This window comes from Leishmania martiniquensis, chromosome 35 (genome assembly GCF_017916325.1).
Source record: "Leishmania martiniquensis isolate LSCM1 chromosome 35, whole genome shotgun sequence".
NCBI lineage: Eukaryota > Euglenozoa > Kinetoplastea > Trypanosomatida > Trypanosomatidae > Leishmania > Leishmania martiniquensis.
This window is the reverse complement of record NC_090170.1, coordinates 1,977,128-2,002,548: the sequence shown is the minus strand read 5'-3', so window position 1 is coordinate 2,002,548 and position 25,421 is coordinate 1,977,128. Positions and strand designations below refer to the sequence as shown.

The 25,421-nt window shown below is 57.7% G+C and overlaps 9 protein-coding genes across 9 annotated transcripts; all 9 read right to left on the bottom strand.

Annotated features, from left to right (window-relative positions):
* Positions 1-659: 659 nt before the first annotated feature.
* Positions 660-1,730, bottom strand: LSCM1_01288 (uncharacterized protein; the record flags this gene model as incomplete). The annotated part of the gene is made up of 1 exon (XM_067318910.1): positions 660-1,730. One exon carries the CDS (start codon positions 1,728-1,730, stop codon positions 660-662), a length of 1,071 nt encoding a protein of 356 aa, XP_067175015.1.
* Positions 1,731-2,910: 1,180 nt separating this feature from the next.
* Positions 2,911-3,168, bottom strand: LSCM1_01287 (uncharacterized protein; the record flags this gene model as incomplete). The annotated part of the gene is made up of 1 exon (XM_067318909.1): positions 2,911-3,168. One exon carries the CDS (start codon positions 3,166-3,168, stop codon positions 2,911-2,913), a length of 258 nt encoding a protein of 85 aa, XP_067175014.1.
* A 522-nt stretch (positions 3,169-3,690) lies between these two features.
* On the bottom strand, positions 3,691-5,151 carry LSCM1_01286 (uncharacterized protein; the record flags this gene model as incomplete). The annotated part of the gene is made up of 1 exon (XM_067318908.1): positions 3,691-5,151. The coding sequence occupies one exon, from the start codon at positions 5,149-5,151 to the stop codon at positions 3,691-3,693; it is 1,461 nt and encodes a 486-aa protein (XP_067175013.1).
* Positions 5,152-6,556: 1,405 nt separating this feature from the next.
* On the bottom strand, positions 6,557-6,739 carry LSCM1_01285 (uncharacterized protein; the record flags this gene model as incomplete). The annotated part of the gene is made up of 1 exon (XM_067318907.1): positions 6,557-6,739. One exon carries the CDS (start codon positions 6,737-6,739, stop codon positions 6,557-6,559), a length of 183 nt encoding a protein of 60 aa, XP_067175012.1.
* A 904-nt stretch (positions 6,740-7,643) lies between these two features.
* Positions 7,644-8,450, bottom strand: LSCM1_01284 (uncharacterized protein; the record flags this gene model as incomplete). Its single annotated transcript, XM_067318906.1, has 1 exon — positions 7,644-8,450. One exon carries the CDS (start codon positions 8,448-8,450, stop codon positions 7,644-7,646), a length of 807 nt encoding a protein of 268 aa, XP_067175011.1.
* Positions 8,451-10,768: 2,318 nt separating this feature from the next.
* On the bottom strand, positions 10,769-11,500 carry LSCM1_01283 (uncharacterized protein; the record flags this gene model as incomplete). The annotated part of the gene is made up of 1 exon (XM_067318905.1): positions 10,769-11,500. One exon carries the CDS (start codon positions 11,498-11,500, stop codon positions 10,769-10,771), a length of 732 nt encoding a protein of 243 aa, XP_067175010.1.
* Positions 11,501-12,049: 549 nt separating this feature from the next.
* Positions 12,050-13,027, bottom strand: LSCM1_01282 (uncharacterized protein; the record flags this gene model as incomplete). The annotated part of the gene is made up of 1 exon (XM_067318904.1): positions 12,050-13,027. One exon carries the CDS (start codon positions 13,025-13,027, stop codon positions 12,050-12,052), a length of 978 nt encoding a protein of 325 aa, XP_067175009.1.
* Positions 13,028-13,738: 711 nt separating this feature from the next.
* Positions 13,739-15,133, bottom strand: LSCM1_01281 (uncharacterized protein; the record flags this gene model as incomplete). The annotated part of the gene is made up of 1 exon (XM_067318903.1): positions 13,739-15,133. One exon carries the CDS (start codon positions 15,131-15,133, stop codon positions 13,739-13,741), a length of 1,395 nt encoding a protein of 464 aa, XP_067175008.1.
* Positions 15,134-22,466: 7,333 nt separating this feature from the next.
* LSCM1_01280 (uncharacterized protein) lies at positions 22,467-23,228 on the bottom strand (the record flags this gene model as incomplete). Its single annotated transcript, XM_067318902.1, has 1 exon — positions 22,467-23,228. The coding sequence occupies one exon, from the start codon at positions 23,226-23,228 to the stop codon at positions 22,467-22,469; it is 762 nt and encodes a 253-aa protein (XP_067175007.1).
* Between the last annotated feature and the right edge of the window lie 2,193 nt (positions 23,229-25,421).

The following is a 25,421-nucleotide window of genomic DNA, read 5'->3' as shown; positions in this document are numbered from 1 at the left end:
GCGGCTGTGTCGCAAGCCGACCGCACCATTCCGCCGTGCAGCGGCCGGCGACTCGAATCCCGTACGAGGGTGAATAGCACGATGATGTTTTAAGAGGCTGAGCATCCAGTAAGCTGGAAGGGTGTCGACCTCAAGAGGATGACGGACACTCGCGAAAGTTCCCCTCCTCCTAGCGAGCCGACCCCGCACCCACCCACGCACACGCACACACACACACACACACACAAAGAGCATGCACGGGTGGCCGTGCATGAGGGAGAGAGGGAGAGGGAGAGCGCAAAGATATTGATACTCATACACGTCATTTATACAAGTACACAATCGCGCAGGCTAAAAGCATACACTGACGCGGCGCGCGCCTTCGTCACATATGCTCGAGTGCCGAAGGGACGAGGCAGAAGGTGAGACTATCATGAAATGCAGCTTTCTGCTGCTCAATGGGCACAGACACACACACACACTATATATATATATAATGACGATATGGCGTACATAGACAAGCTTGACAGTTACCTTCAAAGAGGGCAAAGACTCGCAGCCGGGAGGCGGGTGTTGCAGTGGAGAGGTGCCGCGCGTCTAACTCCTTTGTCGCTCTATGAATTTACCGATGCGCAAAAACAAAAGACGCGCACGCACACGTGTGTGAGGCCCACGATGCACTACAGCGGAAGCAGCTGAGCACCATTTGAGGTTGTAATGGCCATCCAGTCTTCGTTTTGGGCACGGCGCCACGCCACATTGTTGATAGGCACTTCACAGTCACACCATAGGATGGAGCGACCTTTCTCCGCCCTCGCCTCCCACACACAGACGAGGCCGTCCTCACCTACGGTACAGATGTTCTGCGCGTTTTGTGGTGACCATGTGAGACTGTTGATGGGTAACTGGTGCAGCTGAGAGAGCTGGGAAGCTGGCACTGTGGGGTAGCGCATGTCAATCACAACCGCATCGGGATTATCGATGCCGAAGGTGGCAATGAAGTAGGGGTCGAACTGATTCCAGGCGAGGCGCAGCAGCGGAGAGAGCCCTTGTGTCTCGTAAAGAATCGTACAGTGATCCATGTTACGAAGATCAAAGAAGCGCAGAGAGCCGTCTGCGCCGCAGCTGGCAAAGGTGTGAGCCGAGGCGAACGCAATGTCGTAGACATCTTTGTCGTGCGCCACCAACTTTGTCTTCTGTGCCCCTGTCTCCACGTCCCACAGTGTCACCGTTGAGTCGATGCTGCAGCACGCGACGGTGTTGATGTCTTCTGTGTTCCAGTCGCACGAGGTTACTGGAGAGCAAAAGTCGTTCGGCTTGGCACTGTCGAAGACGCGCTTCATCGTCACCTTTGAGTTGATCGTCTTTGCCTTTGCCGCGTGCTGCGGGTCCCCACGCACAAAGGCTGTCTTTTCTGCCTTTGGTGCGCCCTCTGTGATTTCCCACAGGCGCAAGTAGTCGGCGGTGGTTACCACGACATCGGATTGTAGAGGCCGCGGGGGAAAGATTACTTTGGTTGGTGGGTAGCAGTGCTCCCAGGAGGCGCGGCAGACGATTTCGTTGTCTTCATTCTTCTCCACAATGTCGACGTAGTTGCGGTAGTCCTTCATGTACGACGAGATGGCCAGACGAAAGGGCTTGTCAGGCTGGTTCGCCCACGAAAGCCCGTTGGCCACCCACGGGGTGGCGTATGAGATGTTGCTGCTGTTGTTTTTTTCCCCCTCCTCCACTGCATTTGGGCACTCCATCATTGCGTATGTGTGTGTGTGTGTGTGCCGAGGGAAGACGATGGAAGGAGGAAAAACACCGCGGAGGAGACACAGAGGACAAAGGCCACGCAGAAAAGAGGAGAGGAAGCAATCCGACCGCCCACAGGAGGTGCTTTTGAGATGCTCGTGGAGCGTTTGAAGGTGCACCGTGTGGGTCACCAAGAGACCAGGTGGTGCAAGGAAGAAACGAGTTCGCGTCTCGACACGACAGACAAGGAGTGTGTGTGTGTGTGTGTGCGAGAGAAACAAAAGGAGGCTGGTTGACGTGAGATGGAGGAAGCAATGCGGTAAGCAAAGGAAATGGCGAAAGCGAAAAAAAAACGCGCGGGCTCGACAACGAGCAGAAAAAATCGACTCTTGGCGGGGCGGGGCGTGGGGGGAAGGGGGAGTGGAGGAGGAACATACGAACAGACAGACGTGAGCAGATAGGAGTGGAATCGATGGTCAGCGTGTGAGCGACAGTTTGTGTGCGAGCAACAAGAAGGTCGAGTTAGACGGCCGACGCACTGTAAAGGGAAGGAGGGGGCAAGCAGCCCTATATATAAACACAGTGGCGCGTGCTCGCGGCAGCGCACACGGGTCGGCCTGAAGGAGCTGTGGTAGAGGCAATCGTAAGAGGCTGTCGGCAAAAGAGTTGAGAGAGGTGGTGTGGTCGAGGAGCGGGAGCGAGAAAAAAAAAGGCGGGCGATAGTTTTAGAAGACCCAGAGTGCCAAGCGGAGGCGAGCGGCGCTCACACGCGTGCAGTGGGTGGCCGCATCGAGATCGAGGCCGCCTTAGCAGAAGAATTGAGGAGAAGCAGGACAAATTTCCATTCGTGAAAAGGGTGGCGCCAGACGCCGACAGTGTCTCCAACGACGACTGTTCTCGTGAGTTTCTCCATGTGCTGCTGTAGAAAAGCCGCCCAGGCACACAAATGGCATCCGCTCATCTATTCTGCGGCACGCGCCGTTCCCTGACGTATTCCTTTACGGTTTCCCGTTATGTACATGTCCTCTAGACATGAACAGAGGTGGAGGGGGGGGGCAGGGCCCAAGGTACATGCAAAATAAAGGGAGGAGGGAGGAGCGCAAGCACGCCTGCAGACGCGAAACGGCCTCCTGAGCGACGGGAGCAACGCCGGAAAGAGAGAGAGCATGAGTGAGACGACGACACTCCATACGTTTATTGCGCCTGTGCACTAAGCTGCTTTTTCAGTAGCTCCACTTCGGCGCGAAGACTTGCGTTCTCCTGCTGCAGCGCCTCGTAGTCTGCGGCTGAGGCGCCGCCGAGAACCCGCTTGATGTAGTCCACTGGGTCTTCGGGTTTCTCCTCCTCTTCATAGAGGTTGACCAGTACGCGAGTGAGGGCATCGACGACCTGAGTGGACTCCAGGTATTTGCGGAACTCCTCCTTCTTTGCCTCGCTGGACCGGTACGACATGGTGTGAGGCGCAGCCAGCAACAGAGAGAGGGAGAGAGAGAGGAAGTTTGGGGGAGAGGAGCGCACGCGAGAATAGCGCGAGGGAGCGGTCTGATGAGGATGATGGAAGGATGAGTGCGCGAACTTTGCGCACACATTTGTGTGCGCGCCAGGAAACCACACGAAACATAAGCAACAATGGGAAGGTGTCGGGGGGAATGAGGGGAGGGGAAGGAGACGGACATTCGCTTGGGTGCGAGGGGGCGGAGGGGAGGTGCCGTCACGCTGATGCGCAAGTGAGCCGCGTAGAGCCAGCGGTGAACTTCGCACGAGCATAGGAGGCGCCGCGCTGTGGTGTGCAACGTCAGGGCTTTGACTTAGCCGCACCTCACCTTTTTTTTTCTCCTCGAAGTGAGGTATGGAGGCGGTGCACCGAAGAGGCGGCTCGTCCGCTTAGTTTCCTTTTGCCAGAGGGAGAGTGCGCGTGCCCGTCGCCCGTGCCAAGCGTGCGACAGATGTCGCGCGATCTGAACGCGAGCAAGCCTACCCGGCGTAGACGTACTTGCTGACGAGCTCAACAAATCGAGTGCGAAAATTGCTATCGTCAAATGACTTGACGTGTTCGCTGCCACGTCCTTGAAACTGAGCGTAGCGTTCCGGATCGCGCAGCCGCATTTCGCAGATGTCAACAATGGCTGCTGCGTACTCTTTCGCTGTCACAGCCAGAAAGCCCAGATCTGGTGAGTTGATGATGTCCAGCTCCACACCACCGCTGCGATGCCCGAGAGCGATGCAGCCGGCGGCGAGGTACTCCAGCAGCACAATGCCAAAGTGCTCGTCACGCATTGTGTGGAGCCCAATCACGCACCTTCCCAGCTCAGCCCGCACCTCGGCCGCTGCCGGATTCACGCGTATCTCGACACGCTGCTCGATTCCTAGCTCCTTTGCGCGAAGGTGCAGCTGCGCAACGCGCCTTTGGTCTTCCGCGTTGCGAGCACCGCCGATCATGATGAGTTTGGCATCCCCAGGCAGCTGCGGCAGTGCCGCATGAAACGCTGAGAGCTGCAACATATGGTTCTTTTCTGGTCGGAACTGACCGACGCTGACAATGCGGTTGCTGCGCAGCGCCGGCGGGCGCGACTCCGCGGAGAAGCGAGCGACGTCACACGGCGCGTACAGTCGAATGCATGTGCGCGGCCAAAAAAGAGACTGCATGTGGTTTTGCGTCCACGACGAGTTCGTAAGAACCACGCTCGGGAATTGCCCCATACAGCGGTAAAGCAGCGCGAAGATCTGATAGTAGATAACTTTCGCGCAGCGCAGCGCTGGATTCCGTGCCATATTCTGCGAGCTCGTGTGACCCACCTTCCCGTTGCGCACGCGCTCCATCATGGCGGAGGAAACGACGGGGTAGTGCGTGTAGGAGATTACTGTGCAACCGGCGAGAAGCCGCAGCAGAGGATAAACAAACGGTACACCCACCGTCTCTATCACAATGGGCGTCACAGCATGCACGACCGCCACCTCGTAAAAGAGGGCGGCCCCGCCCCAAAAGGTTTGCAAGAGTATCGTGAGATGTGGATAGGCATCCCCGCTCAGCCACCGTGACAGGGCAGGGCGCAGGTAGATGAAATGCACAGGCCGAAGCAGGCGAATGCTGAACTGCTTCTCTACCAGTGAGAGGAGGTGCTGATCAGATGACACGGTCGAGGACGGGCTCTCCGGCGTGTATTCGCTCGTGAAGACAACGTACTGCCGTCCTATCCCTTTGGCCGCATCCGCGTGCTGCAGTCCGTCCAAGGCTACCCACAGCACACGTTCACCACCCCCGCCCGCCCCTGCTGCCGCGTGCAAGAAACCAACAGTGTTGCTGGCGTAGCAGCGCTTGCGATAACGACAAAGGAGGGCGAGTGCTGCGCATACAAGGGCGACAAAGGTGAGCATCGTGGTGACGCTGCGCCGTTCAGTGATTGGCAAGCGCCTACTTGAGCTTCCCCGTATCATTAACAAGAATCGAGAGTGCGCGAGGGAGGAGAGACGACACAGCGAAGGAAGAGAGGAGGGAGGTGGTGTTGCATAGACATTCGAGGCATAGGACAAGCGGCTGGTCGCTTACGCAGCCTACCGCTATCGCTGAGTTTTTGGCCATATCGATGCGACTGCGGGCGGCCTGCCGAGCCCTCGCCAAAACAACAACGCAGGCTTGCCTGGCGGGCAGAATCTAGCACATCGCCGCGCATGAGTGTGCCATGCGCAGCTTTACCGGAGTGTGCAACGTGCCAATGTGGATCTTGAGCAGACTCCGAGCATCATGGCAAGGCAATAATATCTTCACGCAGACGCGCGCATGCGTAGTCCAGGTCACCTAACGCAACGCATCTCCGATGCGTCATGCCGCTGAGCGCGGCCTTCGCTCTGTTTACCGCAAACCCCGTGACTTTCGAGAGGGGCGAACGGGGTACCGTGTAGACGTCTTTTTCTTTTTTGGTTGGTGCCAACTTACGCTGCCGACATGCTGAGCAGATGTGGTGCCCCTTTCTTGGGCGCAAAGCCACGGAGAGCTCTTCTAGGTGCGGCTCGATTAGCGGGGCGACCCTTTCCTTCGGCGTGGGCGTGAATACCTTCGCCATATTGGCCTCCGCACCCACATGCGCTGATCTGACCCCATGCGATCTATTTATTAGGGGTTACAACGCCTGCGGGTTTACCCAACTTGTACTTCGTCGGGAACGAGTCACAGCTGGTTGCCGCCGCCATCACCGGCTGGAACGGCTTTGGGCTGACACCATCAAGAGAATGGGCGGCGCGCTCGACGGTGAAAGCAGCTTCTTTCATTCCATCGATGATCTGCAGAGAGTAGAGGGGGTACACATAAGGCATCATGATGCCGAAATATACGCATAGGGCTTCTCAATCCACATTTCCAGGTCTCCCTCGCAGGGCAGTTCCCTGTCTCTGTCGAGGGATCTAGCTACCAGGCACTCCCATACTGGCGCTCTCCGCGCCCGCAGCACTAGCTGAGCTGTCAGTGGGAATTCCGTCGCGTGCAAGCCATCATGAGGGAGCACTCCTGGCGAAATGGCACGCTTAGGTAGCACTCCGCTTACCTTCGCCAAAGAATCTCTGTGCCGTGAGTGGTTATCAAAGATGGTGGTGGTGGCGATGTGTGTGTGTGTGGGGGGAGGGGGAACGCCTTTCGCCACCCACTGCCGCAGGGACTTCGAATGAGTAAGGAAGCACCGAGCGGGCCACATAAACGTTGACGGGTGCCATTGCAATGGCAGAGCAAACGGCGAATCGGTGATCTGTAGAATTGTGTGTTTGCTTACTCAGTCCTCTCTCATTTGCGCCGCCCGTGTTCAGGCAGAGACACAGAAATGGCTGGCCTCGGAACCGCTGTCTTGGGCTCTTATGCGCCCTTGCGCATCTGTCGGCGAATGGAGGCGCGCTCCTCTACCGACATGGCGGCGCGCGCACGCTTCTTCGGTGTCTGCGACCACAGAAGCACGAAGAGACCTCCGACAACCACAATGTGAGCAATTACCAGCGCAACTACAAACGTAGTTGCACCAGAGTCGAACAACAGCGGCATCAAAGATGAACAGCACGGCGTAGATAAAACTAAGAATGTGTAAAAAAAACGGTGCGGGTGTGCTCGTCGACCTGCGCAGCAGGAGTGGAAACGGCAGCGGCGAATGAAGAAGACGAATATTAAGGGCGGTGAGGAGGGCTGGCTGGCCAAGAAGCACCACAACGAGCAAACCTGCAAGGCTCGGTGTTAGGAAGGGAGTCGGAGTTGGGGTGTTGCGGTGGGTTCGAGTGGGCTGCTGAGCAGTCACGCGTTGAAATGCGGATGGGAGACGGATATGTCGATAGCACTCAAAGAATGCTGTGAAAAAACAACAAAAAAGAGGTGTGCAGCACGGGGCGACGCGGTCACTAAGCTCTGTGGCCGCCTCTCCTCTGCAGCGTCGGTGCATTGATGCAGCGCCGAAAAAGGTCGCCCGCATACGCAGGTGCATACAAGCGGTCGCCTGCTAAACTTCCTTCGCGCCACGGAGGAAAGAATCATTCGAGAGAAACAAGAAGGGAAACGATGGCGTCGGCACGCAGCACAACAGCGTACTCAAGGTAATGTCTTTCATGAGACTCGTAATAGGCAGCGCACGCGTCGAAGCTGGCCACACACCCGTGTATCCGCAGCCGCAACGCCCTTTGAAAAAAAGCAAAGACAAGAAAACTGTATAACTGGAGGAAAAACGCGCCGGCAGCCTGCCGCGGCGTACCGTTACTCTACGAATCGTCGTTTGCCCCTCTTTGATGAGGTAAGCAAACAGAGATGCAGTCAAGTCAGTGGCTGTGCACATGAGGTGCCAGAGCATCGCCTTTTAGATACACTACGCCTCAAGGCTACACTCACGGTGGGCCTGGCTACTACTCAAGGTGATCCTGTGGCGAGTCGGATCCACACCTTTTCGTGTGCTGGGCAAAGAGCCCTACAACGAGAGTAATTGTGAAAGCGCCAGTGCAGTGAGCAAGCACGACAGTGCCGCCGAGACAGATGTTGCAGCAGCGTCACGACCAAAGCACGGAGTTTTGTCGTAGTCGTAGTTGGGATCGCTGTCGTCCACAATGACAATCTGAATCTGGGGCATGCTCTGCGGTACCCTCGACAGCATTTCGAGCGCGGGATCAGGGGAGTCGCGGAAGGTGATCGACGGAATGGTCAGTTCACTGGATGCTTTACACGAGGACGACGGGGACTCAAAAGAGCCGGTGCTAACGTTAAAGACGGGAGTGGACAGGCAGGAGTTGATAATGATACCGCACTCGTCGTAGCGAGAGCCACTCCTGCCCCACAACCCTTTTTGCGTACCCGCCTTCCCGTACAGGAAGGAGCGGCAAATGCGCCAGGTCTGCTCCCCGGCAGCAGAGTTGGCGGATGGCGGAACGAGACCGCCGTCCTTCATGTCTCCCTGGACGCTCTCGAAGCGGTACAGGGCCTCTTGAGGATCACAGGGTAGGCAGAGGTACTCGCGCAGAGCGTAGAGCGAGGAGTAAATGCGGTGGCTGCCCGGCATGCAGCCTTGCCCGTTCGGCACCAAGGCACTGTATACCCCTCGAATATCTTTATCGAACCCGGGGAGGCAGCATGCTTTGTGCGAATGCATGTAGCACAGCTCAAGTCCCATCGGAACGGCCGGATGCGAATCTGTCAGAAAGCATTTGCGAGCACCTCGTCCTGGAGAAACAATAGACAGTCCAGCTACCACAGACAGCAGAAATACGGCATGCATGTGCATTGACGTTTACTTCAAAGTATGAGTGATGTCTGGAACACTGTTCAGTTCGCATGCTGGCCTGATGCCTCGGGTGCTGGCCATCGATCGTTGCCTCTGGGACCGTCAGCACAAGGGAGGAGGAGAAGACTCGAGATTTACACACGCCTCAGCACGCACCGAGCGAAACGCGCTCGTCCTTTGCCCTGCAACGCGGGGTGCCGACAAGAGGGTGCACGCACCCGCCAAGTCTTCTACGGCAGTGCTCGCGATTGTTTCTTTGGCGTCCCCCTCTCCCTCAGCATCCCCCCGAGGACGCAGCCGCATTTCCTTATCGGAGCTTGGTGGGGCTCAGCAGTGGCCGTTTCAGTCGCCGACGGAGGCGAAGCGTTTCGAGATGCGATGGCGGTAAAACACACAGACACACGTTGACCGAGTTTGAGGCACGCCATCTAACACGGAACGAGAGAACACGCTGATAACGGCGGAAGAAAAGTAGTGTATGCTCATGTCCTTCCCGCCGTGGCAAGGCGTCTGTGTGAGGCGCCAGCTGTGCAGCGCCATGAGTTCGGGCCTCATTTGTGCTCCTTGGCACACATGCTTGATCGCCGAGTGGGGTTCACACTGCGGCTTCCCCGACAGTCAGTTTCACAGGTCGTCGAGGGAGGAATACGCGAACGAAAAAGATGACGTCAACGAAGCCCGGCCAGGAATTTGCAGAAGCGTTCGCTGGATAGAGAGCCGCAAAGAAAAATCACCAGAACGCCTCATCATCCGATCCGCTGACACACCAATAAGGACAGAAAAGGTGAGAACGAAGAGCTGAAAAAACGGCCAACAAAGGGCGAGAAGATCCTCATTGCGAGACGTCTAGCCACAGAAACGTGAGACCCATATCCACGGAGCGTAACAGTGCTTTGGCATGCGCATATCGATCGCCGCCTGCCGACCATGGTAGAAAAACGGAGATGTGTGAGTGCGCCTGGTGAAGGGCCGACCGCACGACGGCTAGATAAAGGGATAAGTCGCCGCAGCTTCAGGACTAGCCGTGCAAGCCGTCAGCATCCACCCGCTCCGCGATGGGGTCAGGACAAATGTCTGAGGCGTTTCTGCAGTACGAAGCGGAGAGGCGAAAAAAAGAGGAGAGAGAGCGCGAGGATAAGAGACCGAAAAGGCGACATGTGCACGAGGCACCTGTGCAGACGCACAACCCTGCGAGGGCGCGCACAGGGGATAATGGAGGAGACTGCAGAGGGGAGGAGTGGGGGGGGAAGGCGGCAGTCGTCAAGCGACCCGCCCGCAGAGATCCCCTCTTCGGCTCGACCCTTCGTAAGTAACCTCTCGTGAGCGACAAGCCCGTTGCACAACTCGCCGCCACAGCCTACACCGTTCGACGTTGCGCCACCCTACCTCTCTACAATGCCCAGAGACACGCGCGCCCCGGCCTCTCGCGGCCTCATGCAACAAGTGGGGGTAGTCGTCCTTGTGGTGGGATGGAAGGGAAATAGCAGAGAATGTCAGCCATGAGTTTTTTTGCACCTACAGCCGTATGGTTGCGGACTGCCTTGTTCCATCGGACGTGAAGTGGCGGCCTTTGCGAGGATAGTAACACCGTGAGCATGGATGGGAGCGTAGGCTCACAGTCCATTGCTTATTTTGTGAGTGCATCAAGGATTCTTCGCAGGTCATGTGCTAATCAGGAGCCGATGGCGCGTCCCCGGGAAGTTGCGTAGGGTGCGAACACTTGTGGGTTCGCGATGGGTCGCGGGAAGAAGATGAAGAAGCGCATCTGCGTACCTCCTCCAAGCAGCGAATTTCGCATGAGTCGATGGTGCCGAGAGGCGCGACCATCGGCAGCGGAAGGCAAAGCAAAAAGGGATGGCCTAACTGAGAAGATGCCTTCAGGTAGCGAAGCCAATCGACACGCACCGCCGTAGAGAAAGAGTTGGGTGCAGAATAGCCCGATTGAGGTGGTAGCGACGCACCACAGCAGCCAGTGGCGAAGAAATAGAGGCGCTGCGCACTGTGCGTGAGAAGAGGGGAGGGCGTCACTCTCTGCCACCCCCCCGCGCGCACATACACGCACTAGAAGCGCCATTCCGTTTTGCAACACAAGCATTTCTTTTATCATGCTGACCGATCGAAGAGACGAGGGTGCGGAAGCGTGTGTGCCAACAGCCGTCCGGATGGACTGATGTTCAACCCATGCAGCCGCCTGCAGCGGCGGCTGTGTGTACAGATGCAGACACCGATTATCATTTTACGCGAGGGGGAAACACATAATCTCTCTCAATGCCTTCCGTACATTTATGCAGATACAACGACAAATGCTCGAGGACAATTCAGACGCGCATATGGACGGCGAAATGCTTTTGCAGACCTTTGCGCGCCGTCCGCTGAGCGTCCTCGCTGGAGTCTGTCACAATTTCAAGGACTTGTCGATGCGCCGGCGTGCTCAGCTCGGCCTCCGTCAGTCGGCGAAACAGCGGTGAGTTGTCCAGGCACTGTACCATCCACTCCTCCAGCTCCGCCACATCGGAGACCGTGTACACCAGGCCACCGTGGCGCAGCCAGTACGCATATTCCTGCACCAAGCCGGGTGAGATAATGCGGCGGCGGATGTTCTTGCGCTTCCAGTGCGGGTCCGGGTAGCAGAAGAAGAGACGAGAGAGCTGGCCCTTCTGAAAGCAGTTGGACCCGAACTTCATCACATTCATCTGCTCGAACCAAACGTTGCGATAGTGCTGCGTCGACGACGCCGCGTTCTCCCGGCGCAGCGCCAGTGCCTTTTCCTGTGCAAAGCTAACAACCTTTGGCCGAATCTCCAGGCCCATCATGCACGTCGTGGGGAACAGCGCTGCAAGCGCGAAAAGCATTCCCCCGAACGCACACCCGACGTCGACGAACTCCACCACAGGGTTGGCCACACCAGGGTAGAAGTCTGAGAAACGCTCAGCGAACTGTGCCGGACATTCCGGGTGCTTGTCATCGTTCTCGGCGAGCGGATTGCGGTGCGGGCGCGTCCGGATCGGCAGCCGCGTCCAACGGGGCTGCTCATGAGGAACCATTTCCATGATGAGGACTGGAAAACCACACAAAAGAGCCCAGGAACCAGCTGGCCGGCATCATGGGGAGCACACGTGGTGCGTACCGTCGTCGGCATACCGTTTCGAGAAAGCGTTGGCGTGACAGCGAGGCGACGCAGAGGAAGAGGGGGGAAGAAGCAGGAGATCGAGGAGATGAAGCGAAGGGCAGCATCGTGCAGGGCAGTTCATGGGCTGTCAAGAAGGCTCCTCAGCAAAAGAGGCTTCGCAGCATTGAAGCCGCCCCGCATATCTGCGTGCTCGCGCGTCGATGAAAATCATGAACATAGCTGCTGAGGGCTCGAGGATAGAGGTTGACTGCACATGCTGCGCGAAAGTGCGAGCCGACGGCTGAGCTCTCTCGGAAATTCTTGAGCTCCGAGCTGCTGGGCGCATCCCTCCTTCATTGCTTTCCCGTGAGTTTCACAGTGGCCGGAGACAGACTAAAGCACCTGCACGTGTCTCACAAGGCACATTGGCGGAGCAGAGGGCGGAGGACCTCAGCTCGTAGTCGCATAAGCGACAGTCGCGCTGGCGACTTCACTGGCGCGCTGACACCATCCGCAGCTTGTGCTTCAGCTGCGCGTTTTCTTGGATCAGCTGCTCGAGCTCTAGAGATATTCGACCTAGTACCGCGTCACACTCAGCAATCTGGTCCTCGTGCTTGCGCTGAGTATCAGCCATATGCTGCTTCATCATGTCCGCCTCGCGCGTTCTGGCGTGTGAGAGCGCTGAGTAGTTCTCGTGAAGCAGGGAAAGCTCGCTGTTTAGCGCCTGCACTGTTTTTTCGTACGCTCTTAATTGCGCGTCGGCGAAGTGTGCGGTGGATGGAGACGCATCCAAATGCGCCTGCGCGGCAGCCGTTAACCCCGGCGGAGCAGAGGCTGCCGGTGCAGTTTTCAGCGATCGAATCGTGCCGCTTCCGACGAGGTGGGAGAGCTCGTCGATGCGGGCGCGCAGCGCCTCCACTTCACTCTGTTCTGTCCTCGTGCCAGCGCGCGTCGCCTCTATCCTTACGGTGGCTCTGTCCAGAGCTTCCAGCAGGCGCGCTTCGCGCTCGAAGAGTCGCCTTATCACCTCCGAGCCAGCATCCGTTTCCGCTGCGGGCAATACAACGGGGACGACAGCTGCCTTCGCGCAACTAGAAGCGCGTGGTGTGGCAGGAATGAACGCCTCTTCGTCTCCGCCAGTGCCACAGCACTCGCGAAGGCGCATGAGCGCGTCACGCATTCTGACGCGGAGCTCGAGAAGTTTCTGGTGGGCGGGAGATGAAGCAGGTAACGTGCGACGCAGCGCCGGTAGGATGGCGTCCTCCATAACGAAAGTGTATTGGCACATGTCGCGGAGCACCGCGAAAAGCTCGTCGACAAGAGCTCTCTGTGTCTCCAGCTGAGAGGAGAGTCGGCGCTCTGTCAGGTCGCGTTGCCGCTCAACGAAGACGCACTCGTCAATCACTTCCGCAAGGTACCGACGGGTGCGGCGCAGCTCCTCAGAGGAGGCGGTGAATGTACCAGCCATTATTGTGATGACGTCAAGAAAAGATCAGTCCGGCGCAGCAACGGCCAGGTAAAGGCCCCCTCCAGTGCACGCGCACCGCTGGCTACCGCGTAGATGAGCACGGGCGCAGAGAAACGAAGAGGAGCGAAGGCGGGAGAGGTAAAGACACCACTGATATCGTGTGAGGCAAGGGACCCACGGAAAAGGCTGTGTACACGTGCGCGCGGGGAAGCCTGCGGCGTCCCTACGTAGGTAGCGGAGTCCCCGATAAGGTCCGCATATGGTAGCAGACTGAAGCGTATCTGAGAGTCACGAGAGTCCAGCGCGGCACCTCACCTCACATTGCCGCGGTTCCTTTCGACTTCAAGGTAGTCGACCTCGCAAGGTAAACAGCACCGTTGCTTTCGGCCTGTTACTTTCTTGCTCTGCAGCCACTCAAGACGCGCCCGTGTATGTGCAGGGAGGGGCTCGCTTCAAGGCGCTTGCTCATAGGACAGTCAGAGCACGCCTTGACGCGATGCGCACACGTAGGTGCGACAGTCTTTGTATCTCTTTGCTGTTGGCCGTTGGCTCCGTCAAATCTCTGCAGCGCGGGTAGGAGAAGGGAGAGAAAGGCTCGCACAAACACAGCGTCGACCTTGGGGTCCTACCAGAGGGCATTAGCGGCGCACGCACCCGCGCGCGCTGTCGAAAGCGGCGAGACGCACATCGTTTTGCCAAACATTAGACTCCTCACCGTCCTGGTGCCAATCGGGTGTTGCGCTTCAGCTCTTCATCGAACCCGGTGGCTCGACTAATGGGACCCTTTTTCCGACTGATGACGGTGCAGTCAGACGAAGGCGTTACAGTCGTCGCCGGCGAAGCTGCACGTCGTCGTGGCCGCCCATCGTGATGAAGCGGGCCCTTCAGTGACTCCAGAACATCGCGCATGTGGTCTGGATAGCGCTCAACCACGTCGCTGGTCTCCACGTGGTGTGTCCAGGTATACTCATCGCTGTCGCCTGCCATGCTCTGCGCACCTTCAGCCGCGGCAGAGCTGCTTCCACTTTCTAGCAGAGGAGCAGACGATTGTGCACTGCGCAGCATGCGCCGCGGTAAGACGTCGAGGGTAATCTTTCCCAGGTTGCCCATGGTGAAATCGTGTACAAAGAACCGGTGTGCCCGGACAGGGTCCAGGTTGCCCATTTCGGTCTGTCCACTTGTACCGCTACGCTCGCAGATCATTGCGACGCAGTCGTCGAAGCCGATGGGCACGCGTGGAAGATGCAGACATTCGGCCATGTGCTCCGAGGAGCCCGATGCAACGAGTATATCATATATGTAGCGCGCTACCATTCCCTGTGGGAGCGACACGCTGTTGGTAGGAATAATATTGCACGCCGCCAGCTTCAACCCCGACTCTTTTGTGAAGCAGCCAGGTAGCGTGAGGCCTGGCGTATCAAAAAGAACTACGGGTGGGTCCTTAGAGAGAGGGACTAACTTCATGCCACGCGTGGTACCCGGCGTGATGGACACAGTCTCGGGTGATCGGGAGCGGTGAAAGTCTTCACGGTGAAACTGGTACTCGTGGGCAAGCCTCAGGGAGTTGATCAGTGTGGACTTGCCCACATTTGGCATACCCACGACGAGTCCAACATGGGCCGCTGTCTTGAAGGGCAGTGGCGGCAGAATGTGCGTGGTAAAGCGCTGCACCGCTTCAACAACGTCTCTCCAGCACCGCTGCGCGCTGGTGAAGAGCACAAAAGCTCCATGCCGCTCGTAGTACTCCTGAATCGCACGGTTGCTGTCCTCGTTCGACAGCTCTGCCTTGTTGAAGATGATGAGACGCGGCTTCCCGGCAGTCAGTTTTCGAATGTTCGGATTCTCTGTCGTGAAGGGAAGCCTTGCGTCCCGCATCTCGAGAACGAAGTCCGCGTCCTTCACCTTATCGGCAAGCATGGTCACGGCCGACCGCATGTGACCCAGGTACCACGCGGCGCCCTTCTCGTCAATATCCACGAAGGCCTCACGCGGCATCGACTTCTTGGCCGACGTTTCCATCGAATTTTTGTAGGCGTTGATCGTGCGCTTCACCTTGCGCATGAACGCTGGATCAAAGACGTTGCATTGCCGCACTGTTGCCCGCATCGCGGCTCAGTCATGCGTGATGCGACGCTTCTGCGGCTTATTTACTACGTTTCGTAATGGCGGGCTGCGCTTTTCGTGAAGCAGGAAAGGTGAAAGGGGCACAAATATATGTTGAACGCATGACGCGATGGGGACAGAGAGGGCAAGGAATGGCACAAATAGGCTCTCGGCATGCTGCATCTTGCGCCGGGTGCTGCCGGCTTCATTACCTACAGCGTGTGGGATGTGCGTCTCAGGGCCACCGCGGGGAGCGAGAGAGAGTGAGACGGGAAAACTGAGCACAGGTGCTTCTCCCCAAGAGCCGCACACGCACATCCGCGGATCAGGAACGGAGGCGTGAAGGTCGCCATGGCCCCTTTGGACGAGTCCCGCCGCAATGCTTTTTTATTTGCTTGCGCGTTTGATCCCCACTCTTCACCATGGGGCATTCCAGATGCGGAGAAGTGGAAGAGAGCGGTGGGGAGGGCTGGAGGAGATAAAGAGAGCAAACGCCCGAAGTTGAGGTGCGTAGTGCTGTGCGGTGGGAACACCTTTACGACGGATCGTATCACGGATGTCGAGTTGAGCACTTGGAGTGGAGCCGAGAGCCCCGGCACGCACATGCGCGCACACCGACACAGCGCACGCGTTTGCTGCCCATCGAAAAGCGATGTGCAAGGGAAGAGCGAGTAACGGTCGGGAAGGGGGGCAGGGGGAGATGGAGGAGGTGAGAAACCCCAAACAAAGGCACAAAGAACAAAACGGAAGCAGCTGTGCCAGTGTGGGAAGATCTCAAAGAGAAGATCCGCCGAGACGAAGCGCTCGACTGGACTCGGTGTGTCTGGAGCCCAGAGAAAATAGTTTACTTTCTTTCGGTTGACGAGTCGTGCTCTCGCACAGAAAAGGCTGCAGCAAGACTACGGGAAAGGGACGTAGCGCACGTCTATGCGCGCGAGCAGCTCCCGCCGTGGTGCTCGGGTCGAAAGTCATGTAACAATAAGAAGGAATAGGGTTCACTTTTATCCAGTCCAGTGTCGGTGTTGGGGTGAAGCACGGAAGCACGAACAGCTTTCTTTTCGCTGTAGGGGCCCGACCCCACCGAGGTGATCCACCAGCACGCACCTGATCCCTATTAGTCACCGCGAAGAAACGTAAGTGGCGCACCGGAGAACTCTTAGCCGACATCTTTTTCTTTCACTCTCCTTGCGCGCCTTTTCTATCTTGCACCGTAAGCGTCCGTTGTCTCTCCCCCATCGCTGTCCGTAGAGAAGTGGAAGAATAGAAGGAGGGCTTATCGATCCGCTGGTGTGGGAGGGGTGGGGAAGAGGGAGGGACGATAAAATGTTTCCACCGCTTCGAGCACCGTCAATGAAGACCTTTTCAACCGAATTCACGAGGGTTCGAAATGCGCTTGAAGAGGCTATAGCTAAGCGAGCACTCTCGGTTAGTCCCTGTGTGAAAAGGCTCAGCGGAATACAGGACGTCGAGAAGCGTGTCAACGCACACCAAGACAGCCCAGCACACAAAAACCTTTGCAGACAATATCCAGTAACGCGGAAGCCCTCGCGTTGACCAAACGCCGAGAAGACAGTAGAGCAGTGTAAGCAGACACACATGTGCCATGACGCATAGGCAGAAAGCAAAAAGAGCCATCATTATCTCATCGAGCACTGCTTGGACGAAAGTGAAGGATGGCGTGCATGTATGTGTGCGCGTATGCCGAGGGGGCAACACCTATTTCTTTAAAATGCTCACCCGCCCGCTCATCTCGACGGGAAAGCCCGCCATCTCTGTCGGGGGTCCTTTTCCGTACCATTCGTTCAGTGCACTTGTCTCGTGCGTGGCGTTTTCTTTATCTCTTATCTTGAGGATTCTTCTCGTTTGCGAGTGAGGCCGAATGAGCGGCGGCAACAGCGACAAGCGAAGGAGCGCACCATTGGGATAAAAGGGGCAAGAGAGAAAGACCGCAGCGGGGGGGCGGAGAGTAGGAAAAAAAAGCCTGCACGAATGATCGACATCTTTAGCGCAGAGTGGTCCCCGACCCAATCCAAAAGACACACCTGCAGCGACGCACGCGCAGCAAACAAAAAGATCCATTCGTTAAAAAAGCCATCAACATTAAACGCGCTTTCAATGGACCTCGAAGTTCAATGCGTCTTTAAGAATTCAGAATAGAATGCGCCTCACCGGCAGCCGTTAGAGAGGCGAGCAATCAAGATGAAGATCGATACTTGGCGAGGGCGGAGGTAGCAAAGAATGCACGGCGAAAAAGGCGAACAAAAAAGAAATAGAGCCCAGCGGAAGAGGGGATAAGGTTAACAGTACCGCACAGGGTGAGCAACTAGCGGCCCAAACGCCTTTTTTCGTGTATGTGTGGCAATTGCTGCTGCTGCAAGCTGCTGCGAGGGTTCACTTTAGGGGAGCACAGAGCCAGAGAAAGATTGATGTGCACAGAGGGAGGTGGTGCTTTTGGTGGCGATCCACGCAGAAAACAGGAGACAGTATCGTGCGACACAGCTGCCACTCGCTCCGCCACACTCTCTGTTGGCGTACTCGTGTGAATGCGCCGCAAGGAGGCGAGGGTCTGTTTTCGACGACAGAGAAGATAAATGGCGACAAAAAGGAAGAAAAAAGAAAACTAAGAAATGAGGCGAAGGTGGCTGAACAATGACGAGGACGTGCAGAGGAGAGGGGCCATCGAAACTGCGTGAAAGGGTCACGCATCGCTGCTGCAGTCCTTTCTGGCCCGGCTACTGCTGCGAGACACGCGCCTGGAAACCAACCCCTAAGCATGCCAACCACATGCAGAGACTAAAGTCGCTACCTTCTCCCGCATCAGCCATGATGCTGCCTATCAACCAGTTCAGTGACGCCGGCGTCTGCGATGTGTAACTTGGGAAGTGCACGCGCCGACTAGGAACACTGTTCAGTTCGCATGCTGGCCTGATGCCTCGGGTGCTGGCCATCGATCGTTGCCTCTGGGACCGTCAGCACAAGGGAGGAGGAGAAGACTCGAGATTTACACACGCCTCAGCACGCACCGAGCGAAACGCGCTCGTCCTTTGCCCTGCAACGCGGGGTGCCGACAAGAGGGTGCACGCACCCGCCAAGTCTTCTACGGCAGTGCTCGCGATTGTTTCTTTGGCGTCCCCCTCTCCCTCAGCATCCCCCCGAGGACGCAGCCGCATTTCCTTATCGGAGCTTGGTGGGGCTCAGCAGTGGCCGGGTCCGATACCATTCTCTGTTGGGCTCCTGCCGTCCAGCAATGGTTACGTGTGGCGTCTTTGGGGCCCCCTCCCGCTCAGGGGAAGGAGGAAAGGTGCCCTACTCGGGAGTGGCTACGTCGAACGCCTCTCATATACATTCTGTTGGACGAGCGATGAGCCCTCCTCGTGAAGGTGGGGGTGGTGCGTGTGTTTGTGTGTGTGGGGGGGGTCGCACTTCTCAACACTACGCAACACCATTCCTGCGGCGAAGGTTCTGGGGACGTGTCAGGTCCCCCTTGCGCGGATCAACAAATTCGAGGTGCAGCTGATAAGAGCTCGTCCAACCGATCCTCTTCTGCAAGGAAGACGCCGCCGTCAATCATGGCTAACACCATCACGGGGTAACCATCTTGACGATTGCCGAGGAAAGGATAGCTTCGCCCGCGAGAGCACTCCTGTGAGCTCCACGAAAGGCAGCGTGCGATGCTGCAAGTACTCGCCGACTTGCGAGCTGCACACGAATTAATGACGAAGGGTACCTCTCAATCATAACTGCATCGCGATCTAGTTCCATGCCCACTTGAGGCCCATAGGGCCTGCTGCAGAGATGGCTGTCACCTCGGCAAGCGAGACGGAAACGCCATCCTCGGGGTTTCTTGATTTAGCGCACGGCCAAGGAGACGCGGTTCTGTGACGCGGTGATGGCACCCTTCTATCTCAGAGGCGGCGAAGGTATTTACGCCGCGCACAAGCCCACCTCCCTGAGAGAGCACCGTACCCACGATGCGGTTGCTTAGGCCGAGGCAAGGCTCAGCCTTCGCCATCTCCACCGGTCGCGCCACGGCGGCCGTCGGCAGGTGACCCTTTTTCGCCGTCCTCGACGGCCTGGGGACGTTGAAGAGCGCGGCTGCATCGCGCTCGTGAACTCAGCAGCACCTCGCCCAGTGAGAAGGCAGAAGGGGGCAGGGCCAGCACCTCCACTAGTACCCTGAAGGTGCTGCATCTCGTAGGGCACCGCCGAGGGAGCAAAGACAAGCCCCTCTGATCGCGGAAAGCGATGCCCCCACTGACAAGTACGGTTGTCGCCGCCGCCGTAACTTTGAGGCCGTAGCCCAGGCTTCTGGAGAGCATATTGGCCCGCTGGCGCCCCGAAGCAATCATGCGCCCCCATTCCAGGTGCCAAGGGCCCCCGTCTCGCCCTCTCACCACGATGACGTACACACATCCCCTGAATCGCAAATCCTCACGAGGGTTCGCGCAGAGAGAACGTTTCGCGGAAGCTGTCGCTCTCCACACACGGTGGCCCGCGGGAGTGGGGGGGGAGGGACGCACAACTCAGGGCACCGAAGTGCGGGCGGTGAGTAAGCGAGCCCTCTTTCCGGGTCGCATGCTGAGGACTAGACCATAATGGGCCGGCCAGGGCGCTTCGGCATCCTCTAGCTCCTTTCCTCTCTGGTATGGGGGAGGACGGGAAGTCATCGGAGGTAAAGCAGACCCCCTCCGCCCCGACAGTGCAGCGTGCACAGGCGTTTCGCAACTTTAGTATTCTTGGCAGTCCACGCCCTTTTATTTGGGGCCTCCACGCATCGAAGATAGCGGGGCCCTTTGGGTCGAGGCTAAAGCATTCCTTCGTGGGTGGGCTCTCTCGCACAACGCCGCCTTGGGATTTGCTCCCGCCGTTGCGGCGTCGAGAGGCTGTGCCCTCCCCTCCCCTTACCCTATGCGGGAAGGAAAGGTTTCTTTGGGCAAATTACTGGCGGCGCGATTTGCATCCCTCATTCTCTTCACCGAGCTGGCGCTTTATTTGCGGCTGCTAATGGCCTGCTGTCGTTTCGACTCAGTGGGTGGGCTGTCCAGCGAGCGCCGGCGGTCGCGCGCATAGCCTTCAAAAAACGCTTGTGGTAGTGACATTCGGCGCAGCCCACACTGTGTTTCCATCGAGGAGGGGAGGGGGAGGGCTTCAGGTCCGAGATGACGTGTGAGACGGGAGCGCGGACACTCCACTCTCAGGTTGGAGGACTCGAAGCATCAACATACCCCTTCGTGCTGTCCACCGCTCCCAGTGGCATATATGCGCCCGCCAGCCGACACACTTCCTCACATCAGCGGTCTCGTGCTTCGAGTCTACGGCGAGTGGCATTCCCCCTGCCGGGACGACCACAGAACGGGGTGTGGGCTGGAGAATGCTCCTCGAGCACCATTTGAGGGTAAACCCCACCGAGCGCCCTCTCCTTTGCCGCGTGCCAATTCGCGAGCGGGGCTCCCTGGCCGGAGATCCCTCGCCACCACTTTCCTTTGAGGAAGGCAGGCAGGTCCGCTGTGTAGGAGCGTCCCGACAAGCCACCATCGAGTCACTAGTGCGCTTGCCTGATGGGCTCTAACACTTTTCGCTCCCCGCCCAGATCCTTCTCCCAAAGCCATCAAGACGACTTGAAGCACGGCAGCACAGCAACTCGACGCCTTCCCCACAGTCATGCAAGTCGGGTAGAGGTGGCGTGAGAATGGGGAGTAGTCATGTTAAATGTGCGAGAGGCACATAGAGATGCCTTGAAGGATGTGTGAGTGCGCCTGGTGAAGGGCCGACCGCACGACGGCTAGATAAAGGGATAAGTCGCCGCAGCTTCAGGACTAGCCGTGCAAGCCGTCAGCATCCACCCGCTCCGCGATGGGGTCAGGACAAATGTCTGAGGCGTTTCTGCAGTACGAAGCGGAGAGGCGAAAAAAAGAGGAGAGAGAGCGCGAGGATAAGAGACCGAAAAGGCGACATGTGCACGAGGCACCTGTGCAGACGCACAACCCTGCGAGGGCGCGCACAGGGGATAATGGAGGAGACTGCAGAGGGGAGGAGTGGGGGGGGAAGGCGGCAGTCGTCAAGCGACCCGCCCGCAGAGATCCCCTCTTCGGCTCGACCCTTCGTAAGTAACCTCTCGTGAGCGACAAGCCCGTTGCACAACTCGCCGCCACAGCCTACACCGTTCGACGTTGCGCCACCCTACCTCTCTACAATGCCCAGAGACACGCGCGGAGCGATATATGAAGACGCCTTTGCATACACAGACACACACCAACGCGCTTACACCCACACGCATGCGTAGAGACAAAACAGAGAGAGAGCAAGGGAGACTAAGGGGGGAGCGCAAACGGAAAGGGAGCGCAACAAACATGAAATGACGGCGTCTTGATGCTTCGTTGCTTGTTAACTAGCTCGTGAAAAAAAATGCTTGCCTCATGCTTCGCTCCACACGGAAACTCAGCAAGAAGTGTGAGCCGTGTAGAGAACGGCGGCAAGACAAAGAGGCTAGAAGCACTCCTTGCCGAGTCGCAGACAAAATCAGCGCCCGTTAGATGGTCAGGGAGAAGGCAGTGAAGGGAAAGAAGCAGCGCAGTAACGATTCCTCACACTCTTCCTCGATACACGGAAGGAAAAGAAAGATGATTGTTCGGCAGCGACAACGACACGGTATCACAGTAAAGGGGGAAAATACGAAATGATACGATGCAGAGTGGGAGTGAGAAGGGCAGGGAGGGAGGAAGCCCTAATCGTTTCTTTCCATCTCCCATTCTACCCTTGAGGGCGACGCCCATTCAATACGGGCTGCGACGCAGGTCCCCCCTCGTGCCTGGCCGCGCGAGGCAATCGTGCGGACACGCGTGGTGGCAAGGCACCGGTCGCCTCAGGCGGCCCACACCAGCAGGCAGAGCGAGGGCCGGGTGAGACACGTTCGAGTCGCCCCGGGCCCGTCGCCCATCCCACGAGCACCGCTACCGTGGGGAGTCTCTGCCGGACGCCCCGGCGCCACACCTTACACGATCAGAGTGCCGACGCCAGAGGCGGCTCGGCACTCGACAGGCGGTAAGCGAGGGAGGAGAGGGTGGGGGGAGAGGGGGAGGGGCGCTCCTTCGCCTTTCACAGCACATGGCAACAGGACTCTCAGCTGTCGCCCCTTTCATTGCCACACGTTGCCAGGGACGGCTCATGGAAGACAGGAAGGCTGCATGTAGATATTCCACCGAAGATCTTCTGAGTAGCAGTGCGTCCGTCCACGCCCTATGGACTCGTATCGTTTCACATGCTTGTGCGCTTCACGACTGACGCAAAACGATGAGAAATTGGTGCATTTCCAAATAGGCTTACTTGACCAAAGCTCCTACTGCGGCTGAATGTGGAAGTAGACGTGGCCGCCGTGGGACTGCTGTGGGGGCGGTGGCTGATACGGAGACGCGTTGAACTGCGGGAGAGGCGCGTATTGCTGTTGGGACTGCGGAAGCGGCGCGTTAGTGGGTTGGTAGTACGCTGTCGGTTGCACAGCGTGCAGCGTCGGCTGAAATACAGTGGTGGTGGAACCGGTATGCATCTGCGATGCAAGAGGAGCGTTCGTGTAGAAGGCAAAATGCGACGCACGGCTCTGAGAGGCGAATATGGCTGGCGCAATAGCAGGAGCGTTGGGCTGCATCAGCACGACAGGCTGAAAAGAGTTGACGTTGCTTTCGTGTGGCACAGTCGCTTCAGGGACCATATGCAGCGCCGGCGCCACGGGCAGCGCAGAGATGGGAAGGTGAGTAGCGATGCTACCGTCAGGATTGAGGTACTCTGCTGGCGGCACCGCAACCTTCATGTAGTCCTGCGGACGGTAGACGGGCGCCCCAGAGGCGTGTAATTCCTCCAGCTGAGCCTGAGTCCCATGAAAGAAGCTGCAGCCGTCGCGAAGGCACTTACATTGTGTGAAGAACGTGCACACGCTCCACGGCACCGGCCGCGTCTCCCCGTTCGCCACGTGCATGTACGGGCATGTTGGCGAGCGGGAACAGCGGCCGGTCAAAAGAAAGTCTCTGCAAATGACACCTTTGTTGCGCAGGAACTCAGCAATCTGCTGACGACGTTGATCAGGTGTCCACAGCTGCTGGGACATCGCCGGTGGCTCAAGAAGCAGATGTGTGGCGGAAGGCCGCTCGTGTCTTTGAAAATAGCGTTTTTGATGTGGCTCCTGCCTCCTTGTGGCCTTTCTTATATGGCGGCGTTGGGAACTCGCGGGCGGGGTGGTGGTGACGAAGGATGGGAATAAGCCGAAGGAAAGAGCGCACGACCCCTCAGAGGACTGAAGAGCTCGAGGAAAGGAGTTGAGGTCGAACTAAAAGAGGGCAAAAAACGCTAAGAGAAGACAAGGCAGCTAAGGGGAGACGGCGAGGGGGGAGGGAGGGAGGGAGGGAGAGAGGGGGCCGTGGCTAGAGGGGAACGGCGGAGGCAAACTAGCACAGCCAGGTTCAAAGCGAGAGCAAATGAAGCACAAAATTAGAGCACGCAAACTGGGCGGCAGGGGGGGACGTGTGATAGCTGCGAAGGTGGTGGGAGGGAAGTAGAGAAGAGACACGAGTAGTAAAGTTAAAGAGAAAATTCAAGAAAAACCACAGAGGCACTCGCACCTCTCCCTCTGCCTTGCTTCCTCTTCCTATACGTTTTTAGATGTGTTTGTATATGTTAGCGTGCTGCCGCCACTGGGCGCTCCGGAACGAAAGAGAGGACACCAGGGCGAAATAAACAAACAAACAAAAAAGATGTCAATTATTTGACGTGTCTCTCCTCTTTCGTGACACGATTTCTGTACACGCACGCGCGCCCAATTGTAAAGGCGGGGAGAATAGGGGAACAGCGTCCATGAAAGGGAGGCGAAGAAGGGTGGACACAGGAAGGGGAGCGGATGGCGAATACATGACAACCGCGCCAGCGACCTCTGCAGGTCACGTCTTTAGAAAAGGTTGCTCACAGCGGAAGTGCGTCATTCGAGGATACCACTGACGATATCTACGCGGCCTTCGAAATCGGTTGAATGCTCTCTGTTCTTTCTTCAGTGTGGCAACTTTGGCTACAGGGCGCAGAAGTTCGACGCCCATTCAATACGGGCTGCGACGCAGGTCCCCCCTCGTGCCTGGCCGCGCGAGGCAATCGTGCGGACACGCGTGGTGGCAAGGCACCGGTCGCCTCAGGCGGCCCACACCAGCAGGCAGAGCGAGGGCCGGGTGAGACACGTTCGAGTCGCCCCGGGCCCGTCGCCCATCCCACGAGCACCGCTACCGTGGGGAGTCCCTGCCGGACGCCCCGGCGCCACACCTTACACGATCAGAGTGCCGACGCCAGAGGCGGCTCGGCACTCGACAGGCGGTAAGCGAGGGAGGAGAGGGTGGGGGGAGAGGGGGAGGGGCGCTCCTTCGCCTTTCACAGCACATGGCAACAGGACTCTCAGCTATCGCCCCTAGGGGTAGTCGGCGTCACGGAAGCCAACGAATAAAGCGAGAGAAGCGTACACGCGCAAGCGTACGGAGTGGAAAGAGGCAGGAAAAGCAGATAAAAAGAAAGATGGGGCAGGAGGCGAGGGCAGCAAACTGATAGTTGCGTAAGTGGTGTGCCCCATCGCATGCATGTTGAACGCGCAAGCGCATAGAGTTCACGAGAAGAATCCTCTGGAACATACACACGCCAGCGCAAACGCAACGCAAGCACGAGGGAGGCTCTGCCCATACAAAAAGGTGCGGAAGAAAAAAGAGGCGCCGCTAACGGGAAGAAATGAAACAGATGGCCACGGCCTTGCCAATGGAGCACAGGGCGAAGGAAGGAGGCGAAGGGGGGGTCAGACACGTCCGCACAGCATGCACGACAAAGACACGAATAAAGCCTGCGAGATTTAAAGAAGAAGTTGCGCTTTTCACCTGAAGGGGAGCGAGCGCCACTCAACACGAAAATAGCGCAAGTGTCGTAATAGCGGACGCAACACCGAATGCAAAGAGGATCATTCGCACAGATGTGCTTTGGAAGGCGGTGGGCGACGAATTGCGACGTTGTGTATATGGTAGCGGTTTAAGCTAGACATCCGAATGGGGCTGTGTGGCTCACCGGCCAAAAAAAATGCCTTTGTCATGTACATCGCCATCAGTACTCGCTTCGGGTATGCGAGCGCGCGTACGCAGCAAGCACACACCGGCACATTCGTGTATATGCAAGACTCTACATGGGCAGAGAGAGAGAGTGCGAAAGTTGTCGTGCGAGACGTGCACAGGACATTCGCCACTACGTGATGCACGAGAGCACTGAACGCGATGGCCTGCGCACA